The sequence below is a fragment of the Rattus rattus genome, chromosome 8 (assembly GCF_011064425.1).
Source record: "Rattus rattus isolate New Zealand chromosome 8, Rrattus_CSIRO_v1, whole genome shotgun sequence".
Lineage (NCBI taxonomy): Eukaryota > Metazoa > Chordata > Mammalia > Rodentia > Muridae > Rattus > Rattus rattus.
In genome coordinates, this window is record NC_046161.1 from 92,220,782 (window position 1) to 92,242,684 (window position 21,903).

At 36.9% G+C, this 21,903-nt stretch overlaps 1 protein-coding gene across 3 annotated transcripts in view; it reads left to right on the forward strand.

Annotated features, from left to right (window-relative positions):
• Stag1 (stromal antigen 1) overlaps positions 1-21,903 on the forward strand; it is a 371,976-nt gene that overhangs the window by 268,454 nt on the left and 81,619 nt on the right. For all 3 annotated transcript variants that reach the window (XM_032910192.1, XM_032910191.1, XM_032910190.1), the window contains 7 exons: positions 1,164-1,281; positions 8,562-8,665; positions 11,060-11,152; positions 11,248-11,337; positions 11,479-11,682; positions 12,821-12,891; positions 20,550-20,637. In XM_032910192.1, the coding sequence (XP_032766083.1) occupies positions 1,164-1,281; positions 8,562-8,665; positions 11,060-11,152; positions 11,248-11,337; positions 11,479-11,682; positions 12,821-12,891; positions 20,550-20,637 (768 nt within the window). The remainder of the gene's footprint in view (positions 1-1,163; positions 1,282-8,561; positions 8,666-11,059; positions 11,153-11,247; positions 11,338-11,478; positions 11,683-12,820; positions 12,892-20,549; positions 20,638-21,903) is intronic.

Below are 21,903 nucleotides of genomic sequence, written 5' to 3' on the forward strand. Positions count from 1 at the left end.
TAAACCTGGAGAGGTGTTTCATAGTTTTGGAGATACTGTTACAGTGAAGATACAATATTAACATATTTAACAACAGTTGAGAGTTGGAAATGCAGCTTTCCGAAAATCTTGGCTTGTGTGCACACTGCTCTGGACTCAGTCCCCAGCATTGAAATAATATTTACCCTTTGTATGTACTTGGATCATTTTTGAAACGTTTCTCACAGTAAATTAAATTATTCTAGGAACTCAAAATGAGTTGTGATCTGTATCATAAAATGAATTACAAATGTTGGCTAACTGAATATCACGAGCCTCAAAAGTTGAAAGTCTTTGACACAAGGATGGGAAGGTGTCATCATTAGAAGTATCAAACACAGCTGGAACAGTGCCTGCAGCGGTAAAATAGTCTTAGGGTTTAATAACTAGGTGTGGAAGAGTTTGGTTTGAAGTGTATATAAGGAGCTGAACTATGTATTCTTACTGTAGGAAAAAACTAAGAAAGCCATGACAAGTAGAAAATAAGAGTGAGATGAGAGTAAACACAATGAGAATAGGAAAGAGGAAAATGAGAGGAACTATGACAAGGTATGCCAGTACTTCAAATGGCTATCTGGGAGAAATATTATTTATATTCTTTTTAAAAAGAAAAACAGACTAAGTGTGAGGAAAGTCCTTATGCACAGCAGCCTAGCCCGTACAGTAGTGAACAAGTGAGCCTTACTAAGGTGGATTTGTCCGCTGAGCTCTTACACCCCAAGCCTATGACCTCCACAGGTATGCCATGGCACATGTACCACAGACATACCCAGAAATAGATCTAAATAGAAACTAATGAAACTAACCTAGATTCAGCTTATTTCATGAATTCTAATTAGATGTCTATTTCTTCATTGGTACGTGAGTCATTAGAATATAGGAGATCTATAATCTAACTACTGATACAGTTCAAAAAGTCAGCTAATTTTGCATACTATGTCCGTATCACAGCATGTGGATGTGTATGTTTGTGTTTGTATATATGTATATACACATACATAGATTCTTTTTATTCTTGTTTTGAATGGTTCTTAGAACTCTTGAGACCAACTGATTTAATTGTTGAGAAAATTATTTAATTCACAATATTATTAGTAGTTCTTTTTTTAAATGTTCTGTGGTCTCTTTCAATTTGTTAATTTTAGTTACATGAACATGCAGCCTACTTGGTGGACAGCTTGTGGGAGAGCTCTCAAGAACTGTTGAAAGACTGGGAATGTATGACAGAGTTACTATTAGAAGAACCTGTTCAAGGAGAGGAAGGTATAGTATTTTAACAAGTCTATTTTTATTTTCTTATATTTCCATTGATAAATGTAATATCTTCTGTGTAAATATGATGTTTTTCTTTAATGGAACGTGATTCCTATAATAAATAAGAATTTCTCAAGTTTAAACATCTTTCCGTATTAACACAATCGCTGTGTTGCACAAGGTGTTTCCAAAGTCCATGAGTTGTATAATAGTCAAGAAATTCTGATTGCTGAATTAAGATATAAAATATGTTTAATGTTTACTTTTCAAAAGTAAATCTTTTTAATTTTTTATTAAATTATTTATTTACATGCCTAATGTTTCCCCTCCTCCTAGAGTTCTTCACCCCATGCCCCTCCCCCTTTGTCTCTGAGAGGGTGATCCTCTACCCACCTTTACCTCACCACCAGCACATCACCACCACCATAATCTCCCTTTTCTAGGGCATCAAATATCTACAGGATTAGGCATATCTTCTCCCACTGTGGCCAGACAAGGCAGTGCTCTGCTACGTATGTGCCAGGGGCCATGGACCAGCCCATCTATGCTCTTTGGTTGGTGGCTTAGTCACTGGGATCTCCCAGGGGTCTGGGTTAGTTAATATTGTTGTTCTTCCTATGGGGTTGCCATCCCCCTCAGTTCCTTCAGTCCTTCCCCTAATTCTTCCGTAGGAGTCCCAAACCTCAGTTCAGTGGTTGGCTGTATCTACCTCTGTCTCAGTCAGCTGCTGGTAGAGCCTCTCAGAGGACAGCCATACTAGTTCCTGTCTGCAAGTAAAACATAGCATTATTAATAGTGCCAGAGTTTGGTGCCTGCTCATGGGATAGATCTCAAGTTGGGCTTGTCACAGAACGAGCTTTCCTTCAATCTCTGCTTCTCTTTGTCCCTGCATTTCCTTTACACAAGAAAAAATTCTGGGTCAAAAAATTTGAAGATGGGTTACCCCAAGATATTTTATATTATCTGTGGCTATTGTGAAGGGAGTTGTTTCGCTAATTTCTTTTTCAGCCTGTTTATCATTTGTGTAAAGAAAGACTACTACTTTATTTCAGTTAATTTTATATCCGGCCACTTTGCTGGAGTTGTTTATCAACTGGAGAAGTTATCTGGTAGAATTTTGAGATCACTTACATATACTATCAAATCATCTGCAGATAGGGATACCTTTAATTCTTCTGTGCCAATTTGTATCCCCTTGATCTCTTTTTGCTGTCTTATTGTTGTAGCTAGCACTTTGAGTACTATATTGAATAGATATGGGGAGAGTAGGCAGCCTTGTCTTGTCCCCAATTTTTGTGGGATTGCTTCACGTATCTCTCCATTTAATTTGATATTGGCTGTTGTTTTGCAGTACATTGCTTTTATTATGTTTAGTTATAAGCCTGGAATTCCTGCTCTAATACCTTTAACATGAAGGGGTATTGTATTTTGTCAAATGCTTTTTCTGCATCTAAGGAGATGATCATATGGTTTTTTTCTTTGAGTTTGTTTATGTGTTGGATTACATTAATATATTTTCCTATATTGAACCAACCTTGCATCCCTGGGATGAAGCCTACTTGATGGTGGTGAATGATGATTTTGATGTGTTCTTGAATTCGGTTTGCAAGAATTTTATTGAGTATTTTTGCATCGATATTCATAAGTGAGATTGGTCTGAAGTTCTCTTTTTTAGTAGGGACTTGTGTGACGTAGGTATCAGAGTAATTGTGACTTCATAGAATGAATTGGGTAGTGTTCCTTCTGTTTCTATTTTACAGACTAGTTTGAGAATATTAGTATCAGGTCTTCTTTGAAAGTCTGGTAGAATTCTGACCTAAATCCATCTGGCCCTGGGCTTTTTGGTTGGGCAGTTTTTAATGACATCTATTTCTTATGGGATATGGGCCTGTTTAGAAAGTTTACCTGCTCTTGATTTAATTTTGGTATGTGATACCTGTCTAGAAAACCATCCTTTTACCTAGATTTTCCAGTTTTTCTCAGTATAGGCTTTTGTAGTAGGATGTGATTTTTTTTTTTTTTAATTTCCTCCATTTCTGTTGTTAGGTCTCCCTTTTCTTTTCTGACATTGTTAGTTTGGATACTGTCTCTGGGCCCTTTAGTTATATGAGTCCTGTCTTCTGGAGGTGGTCTCTTCAGGTGCCATCTCCCCACTGTTGGGCATTTCAGCTAAGGTCATCCCCATTGCGTCATGGAAGCCTCTCATATCCCAGGTCTCTGGGATTTTCTAGAGGCTCCCCTGCTCCCACCCTGGCAGCTGCAGATTTCCATTCATTCTCCTGGTCCTCTGGGCTTCTCTCCTGTCTTCCCCATACCAGATCCTGCTCCCTTTTAGAGTATGACGTCTTGCTAGATGATGCCTAACAAATGCAACATTGTATTTATGTAACAACTCAATTTGTTCATATATTTTTGCCTGTGTCCTATAACATTTAGAAGTTCTTGCATGTCAGTGGTAGAGTGCTTGCCTAGGAAGCGCAAGGCCCTGGGTTCGGTCCCCAGCTCCGAAAAAAAAAGAACCAAAAAAAAAAAAAAAGAAGTTCTTGCATGGAGTGGCATCAAATCAGCTTTCTTCCCTAAATGTTTTGTCATGTTTTTCAAGTAATAAAATGTTAACAGTGGGGTTGGGAATTTAGCTCAGTGGTAGAGCGCTTGCCTAGGAATCGCAAGGCCCTGGGTTCGGTCCCTAGCTCCAAAAAAAAAAAAAGAACCAAAAAAAAAAAATGTTAACAGTAACTTACTTTGAAGAGATAAATTCAAAATAAGTTTAAAAGGCAACTTAATTTGAACTTATATTTAAAAGAAATTGAATTACTTTTTAAATAGAAGTATGTTACAGTTTCAGTAATAAAACCCTAGTTAAAAGCTAAAAGATTAAACTTTAGAGATATTGTAAAATACTAGCAGTGGTTTTAAGAATGTCTTATAGTATTTTTTAAGTGCTACTATATGTATGGGTGTGGGCGCTTCTGTGTTTGTGTTCTTCAGTAAAATGCAAACTGGGTGAGTTTGTAGTATAACCTTAAGTTAGCACATTTGCCACCATAAGGCAAAAACCCAGCGACTATTCATTCCATTTCTCTGAATCTCACCATATTGAACTGAAATATGAGGACATTTGTCTAAATCTTCTTTGGTCATTTCTAAAGCTAAAATTCTGTGACTTGGTTGACAGATGAAGAAAACGAAGTAAAAGAATTCTTCAGGAGCCATATATTATGGTTAAAACTTTAATCGTAGAATTCATTGAGACAGAGGCAGGCAGATCTATATGAATTCCTGTCCAGCCTGGTCTAAATAGTGAGTTTCAAACCAGCCATTGTTATATAGTGTTCAATCTCCAGATCACACAAGGTGACTGTGGCAGCCCAGAAATGACTCCTGAGCTTGGTTCTCCGACTGCACAAGCACTTGTGTACACCATTTGTATACACACAGAGACAGAAAGAAATACACAGACATACATGCACTGCAATAGGTTCATAAATTGTTTTACAGTTTAATTGTTTTAATAAGGAAAATTATTGCCTGATTTTTCATTTGCCAAATATTAACCCTAAGTACTAAGCGTACTATATTAAACTAGATCTGCTGGTTGCCCATATGCATCTTTCATTATTATGAGGAAGGCAGACGAAAGTCAAGTAATAGTTGAAGTAATTTTAAGACTTTCTATCTTTAAAATATAATAATGATGTATTCATCTATAGAGAAGTGAGCTGAAACTTAGGCCAGAACTCTATCATCTGCACTACCCTAGACATTTTCTTCTCACATCCCACAGAACAGCCCACTGAGCTCTGAGCACTCTGTGGCTTTTCTGCCCAAAGTCCTTCCATGGTCCTTCCAAAAACACTCTCACATGTGTCACAGCAATACCGTACAACCTGGTACCAGTGTGATTCTAAGTTAAGGTGTCTATTGCTGTGATAAAACATGATGACCAAGGGCAGCTTGGGGAATGAAGGGTTTATTTCACCTTAAACTTCTAAGTCCATCACTGAGGGGAAACCGGGGCAACAACCTGGAGGCAGGAACAGGAGTAGAACCTATGGAGGAGCTCTTTATACTGCCTTCCTTTACAAGGCCTTCTCAGCTTGCCTTCCTACACCATCCACGATCCCTTGTTCAGGAGTAGCACTACCTATAATTTTATGGGTTCTCACACATCAATCACTAGTGAAGAAAATGTACAGATTTGCCAGGACGCATTTTCTTAATGGGGAGTCCTCTTCCCAAATGACTCCAGATTGTGTCACATTACATAAAACTGGGTAACAAATGCCCAATATGAGGACAGTGCCTTTGGAGGCCAGAAGAGGATGTTGGATCCCTGGGAACATTAGTTAGAGAGAGCTGAGTATTATGGCCCCTCACACCCGCCTATAACTCCATTTCCAGGGACTCTAACACCCTTACTCAGACATACATGCATGCAAACACCAACGTACATTAAACAAAAATAAATATTTAAAATGAATTTTTAAAAATACACTTACATTATGGCATTATAATTCCTTCATTGTTGATTAAATGTGAAACATTAAGAAGATCCAGACTTGGAAAATAGTTATTAAATAAAAATCTTTTAAATATAACAATAATGATTAGGTGCTGTATAGACTACAGATATATAACTTAAAATTTGAAATTACTCATGTTTTTCTGAGACAGTAGTAGTTTTGGTGTTTCTCTTATAATACAAATGTTGATTTAAAAAAAAAGATTGCATTAAGATATACCTACAGCCAGGTGGTAGTGACACACGCCTTTAATCCCAGCACTTGAGAGGCAGAGGCAGGTGGACCTGTGAGCTCAAAACCAGGCTGGTCTACAAAGTGGGTTCCAGGTCAGCCAGGGCTGTACAGAGAAACAGTATCCCAAAAACAAAAAAAAAGACATATCTATACATTCATGTGCTAGGATATTTGGGTCACAGAAAGAATAAGTGGTTATTTTATGTTGCTTTTATCTCTGTTTATTTGAAAATAGTAGATACTTAAACTTCATATTTTCATTTTTATACCTATTTTCCTGAAATCTCTCCTTTTATTCCTCTTTATTTATTTATGCATATATGATGTATAAATATAAACATATGTATTAAAGTATATGTTAAAGGGAGAGGAAGAAACTAAGTATCCAAGTTGAACTTAAAATCTATGCTTAAAGACAAGTGAATGCAGAAGTAAAGTGTGGAGGGGCATGTGTCATTAAGTGACATAAACTAATTATCAAAGTGAAAAGTTATCTGTTATAGCTAAAAGCTAAAAGGCTGCAATCACGTCAGTTTTCCTCAGTGTAGGATTCACTTTTCTTGCAATTTCATTCATTATTTCACTGAATTTGGACTTAAATTATAAAACTTCAATTTGGAACAGGAAGTAAACAAAAATCTCTTAAATTTTATATAAACTTGTAAGCATATGTTTAGGAGGCAGTGTAATACTGTGGTGTTAAGTACTGACTTGAAAACAAAATTGTTTAATTGCTATCCTATTGATGGCCAAAATAAATGCCAAACAGGTTAAATACAAAAGTGGACAAGTCAGGGGTGGGGGGAATAAAAGAAGAGTAAGAGAGAAGTGAGATAAAAGAAAACACATTTCTCTAATCTCTTGACCAGAGATATCTTTGAAGAACTAAAGAAACTCAGAAGCCAAAACCAAAAGGAAACAAAAGTGACTATATGGGTGTTAACAGGATCTTCCTGATTTAGACTCTTAACAGTTAAATGGCAGAAGACAAACTGAAGAGAGTATTTCATTTAAAAACAAACAGCCTTGGGGCTGAAGAGATGGCTTAGTGGTTATGAGAGCTTGAGGCTCTTCCCAAGGAGCTGAGATCAGTTCCCAGCACTCACATCAGGCATTTCACAACTGACTGTCACTCCAACTCCAGGGAATCTGATGTCTCTTGTAACGTGTACAGGCAGGCACTTGTACTCATGTGCGCGCGCGCGCGCACACACACACACACACACACAGTTCTAAATTACAGTTGGTCACTAGTACAAGAGAATATTCATGAATCGATTAAGATAGAAAAATGGAGAAATTACAGTCTAGTGTGGTAGCATGTGACCACAATCAATCCCAGGTGCTCAGGTGAAAGGATCTCTTGAGACCATAAGTTCAAGACTTCTCTTGGTAACATAATGAGCCTTCATTTCTAGAGAGGGAGAGGAAGAATAAGAAGGAGGAGAAGGACAGTGAGTAATGGGATTGGAAAGTTGGCTCAACAGTTAAGAACATGTACTGATCTTACATTAGACCATAGTTTGATTCCCAGTACCAATGTTGGGCAACTCATGCCTGTTACTCTAGCTCCAGGGGATCTGCCACCCTCTTCTGGCCTTCATGGGCATATGTATGCATGCATGCATACACACATACACACGTACATACATACATACATACGTACACACATACATACGTACATACGTACATACATATAAATAAAATACTCTTTTTTAAGGGGGTAAGACAGTAGGGAAACGAAGGGACAGAAAAAATATTCCATTTCACTGATTATTAGATAAGAAGAAGCAAAATATTGTTGAAATGCCAGTTTATAAAACAAACCCAAAGGTGTTATAATTTCCTAGGCCTGGAGTATGTTACAGTAATCATATAATACAAGATAGACTTCTGCAACATTTTCATGGAATCAAACACTTGCAAATATTTGATTAGATTTTTAGCACGTTAAGTTGTACTATATAAATTATTTAATAAATTAAAATATCTATATGTGAGCTGAGAGATAGTAGTACACAACTTTAATCCCAGCTCTTGGTAGGCAGAGGCAGACAGATCTCTGAGTTTGAGGCCAGCCTACACTTCATAGCGAGTTCTAAGGCAGCCAGGGCTACTCAGAGAAACCTTGTCTCAAAAAGAAATAAATAAATAAAATAAAATTATCTTTATGTGAATATTGACCAAAACTGTATTAAAATATGTTGTTAAGCTTTTTAAATATATGATATAACATTTTAACAAAACACAAAGAAATTGTAATATAGAATTTGAAATTAATTTTAGTATTACCTTACTCAAAAGTGAGAATTAAAAGAAACTAGATGTTAGAAGAGATGAGAGAGCTTGCTTTATATGTATTTCTTATTTGGCTAATGATAGCAACCCCTTACTAAATAAAAAGGGGAAAGTATCAAAATTAGAGGCTACCCTAATTCTCCATAGTGAGTAGTACGTGTGTGCAGTTTTTAATAAACCATCTTATTCTTAGGATATGATTTTGAAACCACTCATACGTTTTGTTCATTTCAGCCATGTCTGACCGTCAGGAGAGCGCTCTTATAGAGCTAATGGTCTGTACAATTCGTCAAGCAGCTGAGGCACATCCTCCAGTGGGAAGGGGAACCGGCAAGAGAGTAAGTTTTCAATTAGTAAAAATCCTACAGCAAACTTATTTATGTCATTAACTCTAGACTATTTGATATTTTGCTGATGTTTGTATCCCTAGAAATAGGATTTTTAACCAATAGCACATGTATGCCATGGTGCTTCATCTGCTTGACTCAAGTTCTAGAAAAATAGATTTTTCTTATTCCAGGATCTATGTCTGATTCTACTGTAGAATTTTATAGTATAGTTTAAATCACATTGTGCATGGGGCAGTTGGGGAAAAGGGTGCTAGAAAAATCACTCAGAAGTTTAAAGTACTGGGAGCTCTTCCTGAGAACCCAAGTTGAATTCCTAATACCCACATGACTGTTAAAGGCTGTCTGAAACTCTAGTCTCCAGGTATCAGATGCCTTCTGGCTTTCATGGTACCATGCGGCACATAGAGTACTGACATACTTGCAGGCAAAACACTTACACAGAAAATGTATATGAAATAGAGCATACTCTGTCATGTAGCTCTGACTCTCCTAGAACTCTCTGTAGACTTGGATGGCCTCATAGAGGTCTGCCTGCCTCTGTCTCCCTTTAATCCCTCTGCTAGGGCTAAAGGTATATTAAAGGCTTTTCTGCTTAGCAGCTGTATAATTTTTAGATAAATAGATATCTGTGTATATATAGTTTCCTTACATGTAATAAGTGACTGATAATACATGTAGCAAGCAATAAGTTTCACATACACTAATTAAAAAACTCTTCTCTTGATATGAAAGACATAAGAAAATTCTTTTGCAATAGTTAGTGTAAAACTAAAAATTGTGTCAAAAGTACCTACCTGATGAAGTTGCTGGGCATGGAGAAGCATGCTTGTAATTCTGTCCCTCACTCTGGATACAAAAATGGGGCTTTGAGACCAGCCAGGACCATATCAGGAGACCCTACTTTAAATTTAAAAATAAAGTTACAGGTAAAAGCAACAAGAGTTTTTCTGTAGCATCCTATCCCCAGGTGTATAAAACACAGCCATTCCTCCCCTTCCTCTCAATCTTTGTTAGCAATTTGTGTAATTTTATCAGTGGTACTGACTGCTTGCACACATACCACATATGTATACATATACATAAAGAAAAACATTATTTAAACAAGAAAGCATACATATAGAGAAACATGTTAACTGAGACTACAAGAGTTCAATGAACCAAATTTATAATGTAGAAGTAGATTATTTGGTATTAAAAAGAACGACATTTGACCATGTCAAATGAATGTAATTTGTCTTTGTAATTCTTATTTTAACAAGTTATAAAATAACGATCTTTGAGACAAGTATGAACTGCATTTAAAATGATGCTAAAGTATTATTGCTTAATATTGTTAGAATTAGTAATTTATTATTTTAAGTCATCTGTTAAAAGGCATAATCTTAATTATCAAGTATGAAGTTAAATATATTATTTGTTTTAAAGTTATATAGAGAAAAAAATTAGTATTGATGTGGCTAGCATTGCTGATTAGTAGTCAGCTTCAAATTTGACAGACAATTTGCTTTTAGCAGTAATTTCTAGCCCTTTCACAGATGTTGCCTCTTTTTTTTTTTTTAAGCACTTCCCTTCATTCAGAATAAACTGCCCAGATAGAACAAGTAATTATAAAACTTATAGACTTACCCCTATAAGCCTCCATTATTTCACACACTGTTCTGAAATTCATTAATGGCTTATTTTCTGTTTGGCTTCTCACCTCTCTGGGTTGACTGTCATGACATAATCCTGTCCATATGACTTCCAATGTGGATGCCAAGTATTCCCTGACACTTGGGAAGGCATCCGAGCTTCTCTGTTACAGCCCCATGCTGCTAGGGATGTGCGAGCGTTCTCATGACATGGCTGCTGACCTTTCCCAAGACAAATAATTATCAATAAGATGACACTGCTTTACTTTTAATGCCCTAGTCTTATTCTCTAATACCAGGGAATGGGGACCATGAAATTTATTTTGAACTCTACGTTCCATTCTGTTCTTCCACAATAACCGAACATTTATTTCTCTAGGGAGCTACGGTTCCTTCCTACTGACTGATAGGATCAGAATCTCAACAGTAAATTTTATTGAAGTTAATAATAGGCTGTTACTTCTTCTAGGCATGTGTACTGGATAGAGATAAGAAATGCACATTCACATAAATAGCACTCTATGTTCATTATTGCTGACCTAAATATATCCTAACAATTTTTAATTCTATTTTTAAATAGTTGAACTAAGTAATTATTGTAATTCAGAAGTCAAATTCATCTTAAACAAAGTCTTTTATATTCTCTTAAATTTCTTGTTATATTATCTGTCAATGTTTCAGCTTTTTACATTAACATTTTTAATTTTTAAATTGTTAAATAAACTCTTTTATCATTTCAATTTGTTTCTAGGTGCTAACAGCCAAAGAAAGGAAAACTCAAATTGATGATAGAAATAAATTAACTGAACATTTTATCATTACACTTCCTATGTTACTATCAAAGGTATGTGACATTCTCAGTTTCATGATAATAATGCCTGATTTTGCTTCCGTGCCCTGTTAGTGTAATCACTCTGTCTCCTTTGCTGCGTCCTCTAGTATTCCGCAGACGCAGAGAAGGTAGCGAACTTGCTGCAGATTCCACAGTATTTTGATCTGGAAATCTACAGCACAGGTCGGATGGAAAAGGTAAGACACTCTGAGATTCTTCTGGGAAAGTAGTTTTAGTAACTGGATTTTTTCATTTTCATCTAATCGTATGTTATTCAACAAAGGATGATTATTGTTATTAATCTAAATGTCACAGTTTTTCTTTTTTTCCTTCTTCAGCACCTGGATGCTTTATTAAAACAGATTAAGTTTGTTGTAGAGAAACATGTAGAGTCAGATGTCCTAGAAGCCTGCAGTAAAACCTACAGCATTTTATGCAGTGAAGAGTACACCATTCAAAATCGAGTCGATATTGCTCGGAGCCAGCTCATTGATGAATTTGTAGATCGATTCAATCATTCTGTAGAAGACCTATTGCAAGAGGTATGTTATAATGTTGATGATGCAATAATTTTGGCTAATAATTGTTCAGAATAGCTGAGTAAGTAACTCAGTTCTTTTTTTTTTTTTTTTTTTTAAATCTGAAAGCCTACCAATTACCACTGAACTAGAACATCTTGTAAAGATCAACCTTTTAGTTTTCTTTTTATGCTACACTTTTTCCTCTTTCAAGAACAGTTCACCATTTGGTTTTTTTTGGGGGGGGGTTAATCTGGGATCCAATTTACATTTTTAAATTACTTCTTCATTATAATGTGCTAGTGAACAGAACATATAAATAAAATTAGATAAACTTGCTCAAGGAAGCAGCACTCTTGGCGAACTGGTAATTATTCTCATTTTTTTAGGGTGGTTTTCTATTTCATGCTCTTACTTTCTTACCTATAAGGCAATCTGAAATTCCTATAATTTATGCTTTGATATTCCTTAGACATCTATATAACTTATTTTTTGAAAGAATTTTGTGATTTTTTTCAAACTTGACAATTTTTCTCTTTGGTGTTAAGTATAACTTTATTTTTTATTGGTTATTTTCTTTATTTACACTTCAGATGTTATCTGCCCTTGCGGTTTCCCATCTGCAACTTCCCCCGCCATCCCCCCATCCCTGCCCCTGCTTCTACGCATTACTCACCCACTCCCTCCTCATCACTCTGGCATTATTTTGTTCCCCCTTGTAAGTAGGACTAAAGCATCCACACTTGGGTCATCATACTTTCTCTCCAGCCATAGAAATAGATGATCATCAGTGACATTGTAAATAATCTTTAAACCTTCTTTAGGATATGACTAGCTCAGGTAGTAACTGGCGTGTGCTCAGAGAAACAGCCAGTATTCGGTCCTTAGTACTGAGAGACGGATTACACTAAGTAGAGGTTTAAAACACATAGAATTATGATTTCAGGGAATTTACAAGCATATATAATGTCACAGCTATTATATTATTTAAGCAGCAGAAGTTGATTATGTGTAGATATGACAGTTATACTTTGTATTTGTTTTTATCTGTAGTGAATATGCTATTTTATGTAATAGATTTCAGGTAGGTAACCATTAATAGGATTCAATATGAAATTGAGTTGCTATGAAAATGAAGTCATTTTTGCTTTTTTATTTATAGGGTGAAGAAGCTGATGATGATGATATCTACAATGTTCTTTCCACCTTAAAGCGTTTAACTTCTTTTCACAAGTATGTCATATTTAATATTAACGTAAATTTAGCAAGTAGTATAATATTTGACTTCTTTTTTTTTTAATCTTTATTAAATTGGGTATTTCTTTTTTTCTCCATCTTTATTAACTTGGGTATTTCTTTTTTTTTTTCTTTCAAATATGTACCATTTTTTTTTTTTTTAATTAACTTGAGTATTTCTTATATACATTTCGAGTGTTATTCCCTTTCCCGGTTTCCGGGCAAACATCCCCCTCCCCCTTCCCCTTCCTTATGGGTGTTCCCTTCCCCCCCCTCCCCCCAACAGTCTAGTTCACTGGGGGTTCAGTCTTAGCAGGACCCACGGCTCCCCTTCCACTGGTGCTCTTACTAGGATATTCGTTGCTACCTATGAGGTCAGAGTCCAGAGTCAGTCCATGTATAGTCTTTAGGTAGTGGCTTAGTCCCTGGAAGCTCTGGTTGCTTGGCATTGTTGTACATATGGGGTCTCGAGCCCCTTCAAGCTCTTCCAGTTCTTTCTCTGATGAACTTGGGTATTTCTTATTTATACTTCGATTGTTATTCCCTTTCCTGGTTTCCGGGCCAACATCCCCGTAACTCCACTTCTATATGGATGTTCCCATCCCCATCCTCCCCCCATTACAGCCCTCTCCCCACAATCACATTTACTGGGGGTTCAGTCTTGGCAGAACCAAGGGCTTCCCCTTCCACTGGTGCCCTTACTTGGCTATTCATTGCTACCTATGCAGTTGGAGCCCAGGGTCAGTCCATGTATAGTCTTTGGGTAGTGGCTTAGGCCCTGGAAGCTCTGGTTGGTTGGCATTATTGTACATATGGGGTCTCAAGCCCCTTCAAGCTCTTTCAGTCCTTTCTCTGATTCCTTCAACAGGGGTCCCATTCTCAGTTCAGTGGTTTGCTGCTGGCATTAGCCTATGTATTTGCCATATTCTAGCTGTGTCTCTCAGGAGAGGTCTACTTCTGGTGCCCGTCGGCCTACACTTCTTTGCTTCATCCATCCTATCTAGTTTGGTGGCTGTATATGTATGGGCCACATGTGGGGCAGGCTCTGAATGAGCGTTCCTTCAGCCTCTGCTCCAAACTTTGTCTCCCTGTCCCCTCCCAAGTGTATTCCTGTTCCCCCATTTAAAGAAGGAGTGAAGCATCCCCATTTTGGTCATCCTTGAGTTTCATGTGTTCTATGCATCTAGGGTAATTCAAGCATTTGGGCCAATAGCCACTTATCAATGAGTACATACCATGTGTGTTTTTCTGTGATTGGGTTACCTCACTCAGGATGATATTTTCCAGTTCCATCCGTTTGCCTACGAATTTCATGAAGTCATTGTTTTTGATAGCTGAGTAATATTCCATTGTGTAGATGTACCACATTTTCTGTATCCATTCCTCTGTTGAAGGGCATCTGGGTTCTTTCCAGCTTCTGGCTATTGTAAATAAGGCTGCTATGAACATAGTGGAGCATGTGCCTTTGTTATATGTTGGGGCATCTTTTGGGTATATGCCCAAGAGTGGTATAGCTGGGTCCTCAGATAGTTCAATGTCCAATTTTCTGAGGAACCTCCAGACTGATTTCCAGAATGGTTTTACCAGTCTGTAATCCCACCAGCAATGGAGGAGTGTTCCTCTTTCTCCACATCCTCGCCAGTATTTGCTGTCACCTGAGTTTTTGATCTTAGCCATTCTCACTGGTGTGAGGTGAAATCTCAGGGTTGTTTTTTTTTGTTTGTTTGTTTGTTTGTTTTTTTGCATTTCCCTTATGACTAAAGATGTTGAACATTTGTTTAGGTGGTTCTCAGCCATTCGGCATTCCTCAGCTGTAAATTCTTTGTTTAGCTCTGAACACCATTTTTTAATAGGGTTATTTGTCTCCCTGCGGTCTAACTTCTTGAGTTCTTTGTATATTTTGGATATAAGCCCTCTATCAGTTGTAGGATTGGTAAAGATCTTTTCCCAATCTGTTGGTTGTCGTTTTGTCCTAACAACAGTGTCCTTTGCCTTACAGAAGCTTTGCAGTTTTATGAGATCCCATTTGTCGATTCTTGATCTTAGTGCATAAGCCATTGGTGTTTTGTTCAGGAAATTTTCTCCAGTGCCCATGTGTTCGAGATGCTTCCCCACTTTTTCTTCTATTAGTTTGAGTGTATCTAGTTTGATGTGGAGGTCCTTGATCCACTTGGACTTAAGCTTTGTACAGGGTGATAAGCATTCTTCTACATGTTGACCTCCATTTGAACCAGCACCATTTGCTGAAAATGCTATCTTTTTTCCATTGGATGGTTTTGGCTCCTTTGTCAAAAATCAAGGGACTAGAGGTGTGTGTGTTCGTTTCTGGGTCTTCAATTCTATTCCACTGGTCTATCTGTCTGTCTCTGTACCAATACCATGCAGTTTTTATCACTATTGCTCTGTAATACTGCTTGAGATCAGGGATAGTGATTCCCCCCAGAACTATATTGAATAAGTAAGGAGAGAGTGGGCAGCCCTGTCTAGTCCCTGATTTTAGTGGGATTGCTTCAAGTTTCTCTCTGTTTAGTTTGATGTTAACTACTGGTTTGCCGTATATGGCTTTTACTATGTTTGGGTATGGGCCTTGAATTCCTATTCTTTCCAGGACTTTTATCATGAAGGGGTGTTGAATTGTGTCAAATGCTTTCTCAGCATCTAAAGAAATGATCATGTGGTTTTGTTCTTTCAGTTTGTGTATACAGTGGATTATGTTGATGGTTTTCCATATATTAAACCATCCCTGCATACCTGGGATGAAGCCTACTTGTTCATGGTGGATGATTGTTTTGATGTGCTCTTGGATTCGGTTTGCCAGAATTTTATTGAGTATTTTTGCATCGATATTCATAAGGGAAATTGGTCTGAAGTTCTCTTTCTTTGTTGGGTCTTTGTGTGGTTTAGGTATAAGAGTAATTGTGGCTTCATAGAAGGAATTTAGTAGTGCTCCATCTGTTTAAATTTTGTGGAATAGTTTGGATAGTATTGGTATGAGGTCTTCTATGAAGGTCTGATAGAATTCTGCACTGAACTCATCTGGACCTGGGCTCTTTTTGGTTGGGAGACCTTTAATGACTGCTTCTATTTCTTTAGGAGTTATGGGGTTGTTTAACTGGTTTATCTGTTCCTGATTTAACTTCAGTATCTGGTATCTGTCTAGGAAATTGTCCATTTCCTGCAGATTTTCAAGTTTTGTTGAATGTAGGCTTTTGTAGTGGGATCTGATGATTTTTTGAATTTCCTCTCATTCTGTGGTTATGTCTCCCTTTTCATTTCTGATTTTGTTAATTTGGACACACTCTCTGTGTCCTCTCGTTAGTCTGGCTAGGGGTTTATCTATCTTGTTGATTTTCTCAAAGAACCACTTTTGGTTCTGTTGATTCTTTCTGTGGTCCTTTTTGTTTCTACTTGGTTGATTTCAGCTCTGAGTTTGATTATTTCCTGCCTTCTACTCCTCCTGGGTATATTTGCTTCTTTTTGTTCTAGAGCTTTTAGGTGTGCTGTCAAGCTGCTGATATGTGCTCTCTCCTGTTTCTTTCTGCAGGCACTCAGAGCTATGAGTTTTCCTCTTAGCACAACTTTCATTGTGTCCCATAAGTTTGGGTATGTTGTACCTTCATTTTCATTAAATTCTAAGAAGTCTTTAATTTCTGTATTTCTTCCTTGACCAGGTTATCATTGAGTATAGCATTGTTCAACTTCCATGTATATGTGGGCGTTCTTCCCTTATTGTTATTGAAGACCAGCTTTAGCCTGTTGTGGTCTGATAGAACGCATGGGATTATTTCTTTCTTTCTGTATCTGTTGAGGCCTGTTTTATGACCCATTATATGGTCAATTTTGGAGAAAGTACTATGAGTGGTGAGAAAAAGGTATATCCTTTTGTTTTAGGATAGAATGTTCTATAAATATCTATTAAGTCCAATTGATTCATGACTTCTCTTAGTCTGTCTGTATCTCTGTTTAATTTCTGTTTCCATGATCTGTCCATTGATGAGACTGGGTGTTGAAATCTACTGTTATTGGGTGAGGTGCATGCAATGTGTGCTTTGAGCTTTAGTAAGGTTTCTCTTCTGTGTGTAGGTGCCCTTGTGTTTGGAACATAGATATTTATGATTGAGAGTTCATCTTGGTGGATTTTTCCTTTGATGAATATGAAGTGTCCTTCCTTATCTTTTTTGACATCTTTTGGTTGAAAACCGATTTTATTCCATATTAGAATGGCTACTCCAGCTTGCTTCTTTAGACCATTTACTTGGAAAGTTGTTTTCCAGCCTTTCAGTCTGAGGTAGTGTCTGTCTTTTTGTCTGAGGTGTGTTTTCTGCAGGCAGCAAAATGCTGGGTTCTCATTATGTATTCAGTTTGTTAATCTGTGTCGTTTTATTTGGTAATTAATCGTTGATGTTGAGAGATTTTCTGTTATCTTCGTATTTGTAGGTGAGATTATGTTTGCGCACTTGTCTTCTCTTTGTTTTGTTACAAAACGATTTCTTGCTTTTTCTAGCTTGCCGCCTCATGTTGGCCTTTACCATTATTTATTATCCTTTGTAGCGCTGGATTTATAGAAAGATATTGTGTAAATTTGGTTTTGTCATGGAATATCTTGGTTTCTCCATCTATGTTAATTGAGAGTTTTGCAGGATACAGTAACCTGGGCTGGCATTTGTGTTCTCTTAGGGTCTGTATGACATCTGTCCAGGATCTTCTGGCTTTCATAGTCTCTGGCGAAAAGTCTGGTGTGATTCTGATAGGTCTGCCTTTATATGTTACTTGACCTTTTTCCCTTACTGCTTTTAATATTCTTTCTTTATTTTGTGCCTTTGGTGTTTTGACTATTATGTGACAGGAGGAGTTTCTTTTCTGGTCCAATCTACTTGGAGTTCTGTAGGCTTCTTGTATGTTTATGAGCATCTCTTTCTTTAGGTTAGGGAAGTTTTCTTCTATGATTTTGTTGAAGATATTTACTGGCCTTTGAATTGGGAGTCTTCACTCTCTTCTATACCTATTATCCTTAGGTTTGATCTTCTCATTGTGTCCTGGATTTCCTGAATGTTTTGGACCAGTAGCTTTTTCCATTTTGCATTATCTTTGACAGTTGTGTTGATGATTTCTATGGAATCTTCTGCTCCTGAGGTTCTCTCTTCAATCTCTTGTATTATGTTGGTGATACTTGTATCTACGGCTCCTTGTTTCTTCCCTTGGTTTTCTATATCCAGGGTTGTCTCCCTTTGTGTTTTCTTTATTGTTTCTATTTCCATTTTCAATTGCTTCACCTGTTTGATTGTGTTTTCCTGGAATTCTTTCAGGGATTTTTGTGTTTCCTCTCTAAGGACTTCTACTTGTTTACTTGTGTTTTCCTGCATTTCTCTAAGGGGAACAGTTCTTTATGTCTTTCTTGAAGTCCTCCAGCATCATGATCAAATGTGATTTTAAATCTAGACCTTGCTTTTCTTATGTGTTTAGATATTCAGTGTTTGCTTTGGTGGGAGAATTGGGCTCCGATGATGCCATGTAGTCTTGGTTTCTGTTGCTTGGGTTCCTGCGTTTGCCTCTTGCCATCAGGTTGTCTCTGGTGTTACCTTGTTCTGCTAGTTCTAGCAGTGGCTTGACCGTCCTATAGGCCTGTGTGTCAGGAGTGCTGTAGACCTTTTTTCCTGTTTTCTTTCAGCCAGTTATGGGAACAGAGTGTTCTGCTTTCGGGCGTGTAGTCGTTCCTGTCTACTGGCTTTCAGCTCTTCCTGTGGGCATGTGTCCTTAGTCCACCAGGCAGGTCACTTGGAGCAGAAAAGTTGATCTTACCTCTGGTCTTCCACCTGAAGTCTCTCCTCTTGGCTGGGTTTCAGCTCTCCGTGAGGGCAGCAACCAGAAGGTCCTGCCCCACCTTCTCCGGGGTCCCTGTTCAGAGGGGGCCCAGATGGCACTCGGAGTTTTCCTCTAGAGTCAGAAATGTGGGCAGAGAGTAGTCTCCTCTGGCTTCCCAGGCGTGTCTGCCCCTCTGAAGGTCTAGCTCTCCCTCCCACGGGATTTGGGTACAGGGAGCTGTTTGACCAGGTCCCTTCAGATCCAGGCACAGTCTGGACCGCCGGGCTCCTGCAGTGGAGTGCCCTTATCTTCCTGTTCCCAGAGGCCCTGTACAGTTTCCTCTTGGGCCATGGATGTGGGCAAAGGTGGGCAGGAGTGGCAGTCTCTCCTGTCCTGCAGTCTCAGGAATGCCCACACATCTGGGCGATGAGCTCTTTCTCCCACGGTGTTTGGGAGCAGGGAGCTGTGGCAGTATTTGAGTTTTTACAAAAGTGATGTATTTTCAATATTAAAATATATCAAATTTTGTTCATTCCATTTTTCTTTGAATGTTATGTTTAACTAATGGTTGGATGAGATTTATTATTAATTTACTGAAAGCTAATATTTAAATACCAAGTACACTTATATGCACTTTAATCAATCCATATTATTTAACACAATAAATGGACTTATTTAATAATCTAGAGTTTATAATTAATTTTTAATTGATGGTATTAACAGTCTTGCTAATAAGTAAAATTAAGATTTTTGGGAAGATTGAGAAAACATTTTGGAGAAATCATCCAAGTTATTCCTCTGGCTGGTAGATCATTATTTTTTTTCGGTGTGAACAGAAGAGTTGTTTAAGGAAACAAAAGATTCAGATAGAATGTGCTTTCAAACTATAGTCCTCATATCCCTGTAATGAGTGTTATCTTCTCCATAAAGGAAGAGAAACAGAATTGTGTTGTCAAAAGTAAGTTTGTTTGTAGCTCTTAACAAATTACATTATAAAAGAGTTTCTAAAATGTAGGGTTTTAGTTGAGTGCGGTAGTTACCACAATGGTTTCCACCTGCCTTTAAGGGGAAAGAATGGCTCAGCTCAAGAGATTGAGGCCACCTTGTCTACAGTGATGAGTAGTGAGATCTTGTCTCTATGGATAAGTGGAAGGAAGGAAAGGAAGAAGGAAGGAAGGCAAAAATAGAAAAATCTAACTTTTTTCATATAATTAAACTTACTGGAACCACTTGTCAAACTATGCTTATTTTAAAGCATAGCTTGTCATTTATGATGAAAATTGACAGCCATAGTCAAAAGAACTGAGTTCACAGTGTAGTTCAGATTTCTTCCTTCAAAGGATGGTAGCATCAAGGCAGGGGGATGTACTACATTCTACACCACGTAGTGAGTGCTAACAAGAATCTCCTTCAGGAACTGAAGGCTGTATAAATGGCCACTCAGTGGAGTTTGAGTTTTCCCGTATTTTCTATTCTCTAATACTATAATTCTGTCCATTTCATGACAGCAGAGTTCTCTTTCAAATACACACATGTAATTATATATTTTAAATTGTTAAAGGAATACTTTTAGATATAGTAACTTGTATTTGTATGCATTATGAATTTAGATTAACCATATTAGTGGAAACCTGACATTAAATGTGCAACCAGTGTTTTATGTAATGTGCTCTTTAGCATCAGCTCATTTCATTCTTTGTTTCTCTTTCACATTTGAATGTTTCTTTTATGGGTCTTTTTTCAGTTCTCCAAGAAAATAAAATGTTTCTTTGTTGTTATCCTTACTAAAATTGAGCTCAAATTTAAATTGTCTTTTATTCTAGATTAAAAATGTAAACTTTTGTTTATTTTAGTGCTCATGATCTCACTAAATGGGATCTGTTTGGTAATTGCTACAGACTATTGAAGACTGGAATTGAACATGGAGCTATGCCAGAACAGGTATGGAATTTTTAATATTCTTTCTGAGATTTAGGAATCTAAGGTATTCAGGAATCATAGATTTTCCAAAACCTAATGCAGAAATTAGCTGATAACTGTATAACATAGTTCGCTCCTTTGACAGTTATTATCCTTGTGATTATAACTATGAGGTATGTCTTGTATTCATATGCTTTAAGAAAAGATAAACTAATTCTTTTACAGTACATCTTTAAAAATTAATGTTAAGGTAAACATTGCTGGAAAACTATTAATTTCTATAATACATTTCTGACCATACCTGTTGTTTGCATTGTTGTAAATGGTGATGGTGCCAGACCTTCGTTCAACATGGCTTAATTTTGTAGTAAAACCATTGTTAAAATGCCTATCTTAGGTATTAGAACTTCTTGTGTTTGCATTCAAGTTGGAAAGAAAAGGACAAGAATTTTTTAATTCTATATGAGAAATAGAAGACTTACTTTATTTATTACAGATACTCATGAGACATAACCTTATATTTACTGGTAATGCTTAGGGATTATCTGATTCATTCCCATTTGAGAGGGACGCTTAGATGATACCTTATTACTCTTAAGGTGATTAAAATTTCAAGAGATAGAACAAATTGATAATTTTACATTAAAAGTCACAAAATACAGGTATGGCATCTGTTTTTTGAACAACTATGAAGGGTACGGGGGTACTAGTTAGTCCATGAGTTCAACACTCCATCTCTAGATGTTTTAATGTATAAAATAAAGAATAAACCACAACCAAAAGCTTTTAAAATGCAGTATTTATTAGTCATATACTTAATGATTTCAATTCTCTAGCATGGTTTAGGTATGTAACTTAGTGGCAGACCACTTGCCTACTATGTACATGGCCTTGGATTTGATTCTTAAAATTTCAAAAAGTGAAAATAAAAAATTTATTACTTTCTTGATCTGACTCTTAATAAACACAGTGTACCTAACTAGGTACTTTTCTTTCATTTGTGAAAAGAAGATAACTTCTGGGGAGACGTACCTCATTTGAACATTTCTTTATGGATTGACAGCAACATGAACTTTGAAGCTATTTTCTTCTCCCACTTATTGAAGCTGACCTCAGATTTTTCTTCCACTACAAAATAAAGTTAATGTGTTTACTTTACTTTATTATAGCAAGTAACTAAAGATTTAACCACATTGTTTACTTTGTTTATTAATATACTTCAGTTTTCTATTCTGTCTTCCTCTCACTTTTCAGTGACCTAAATATAACTCACTCATATTTTCAAGC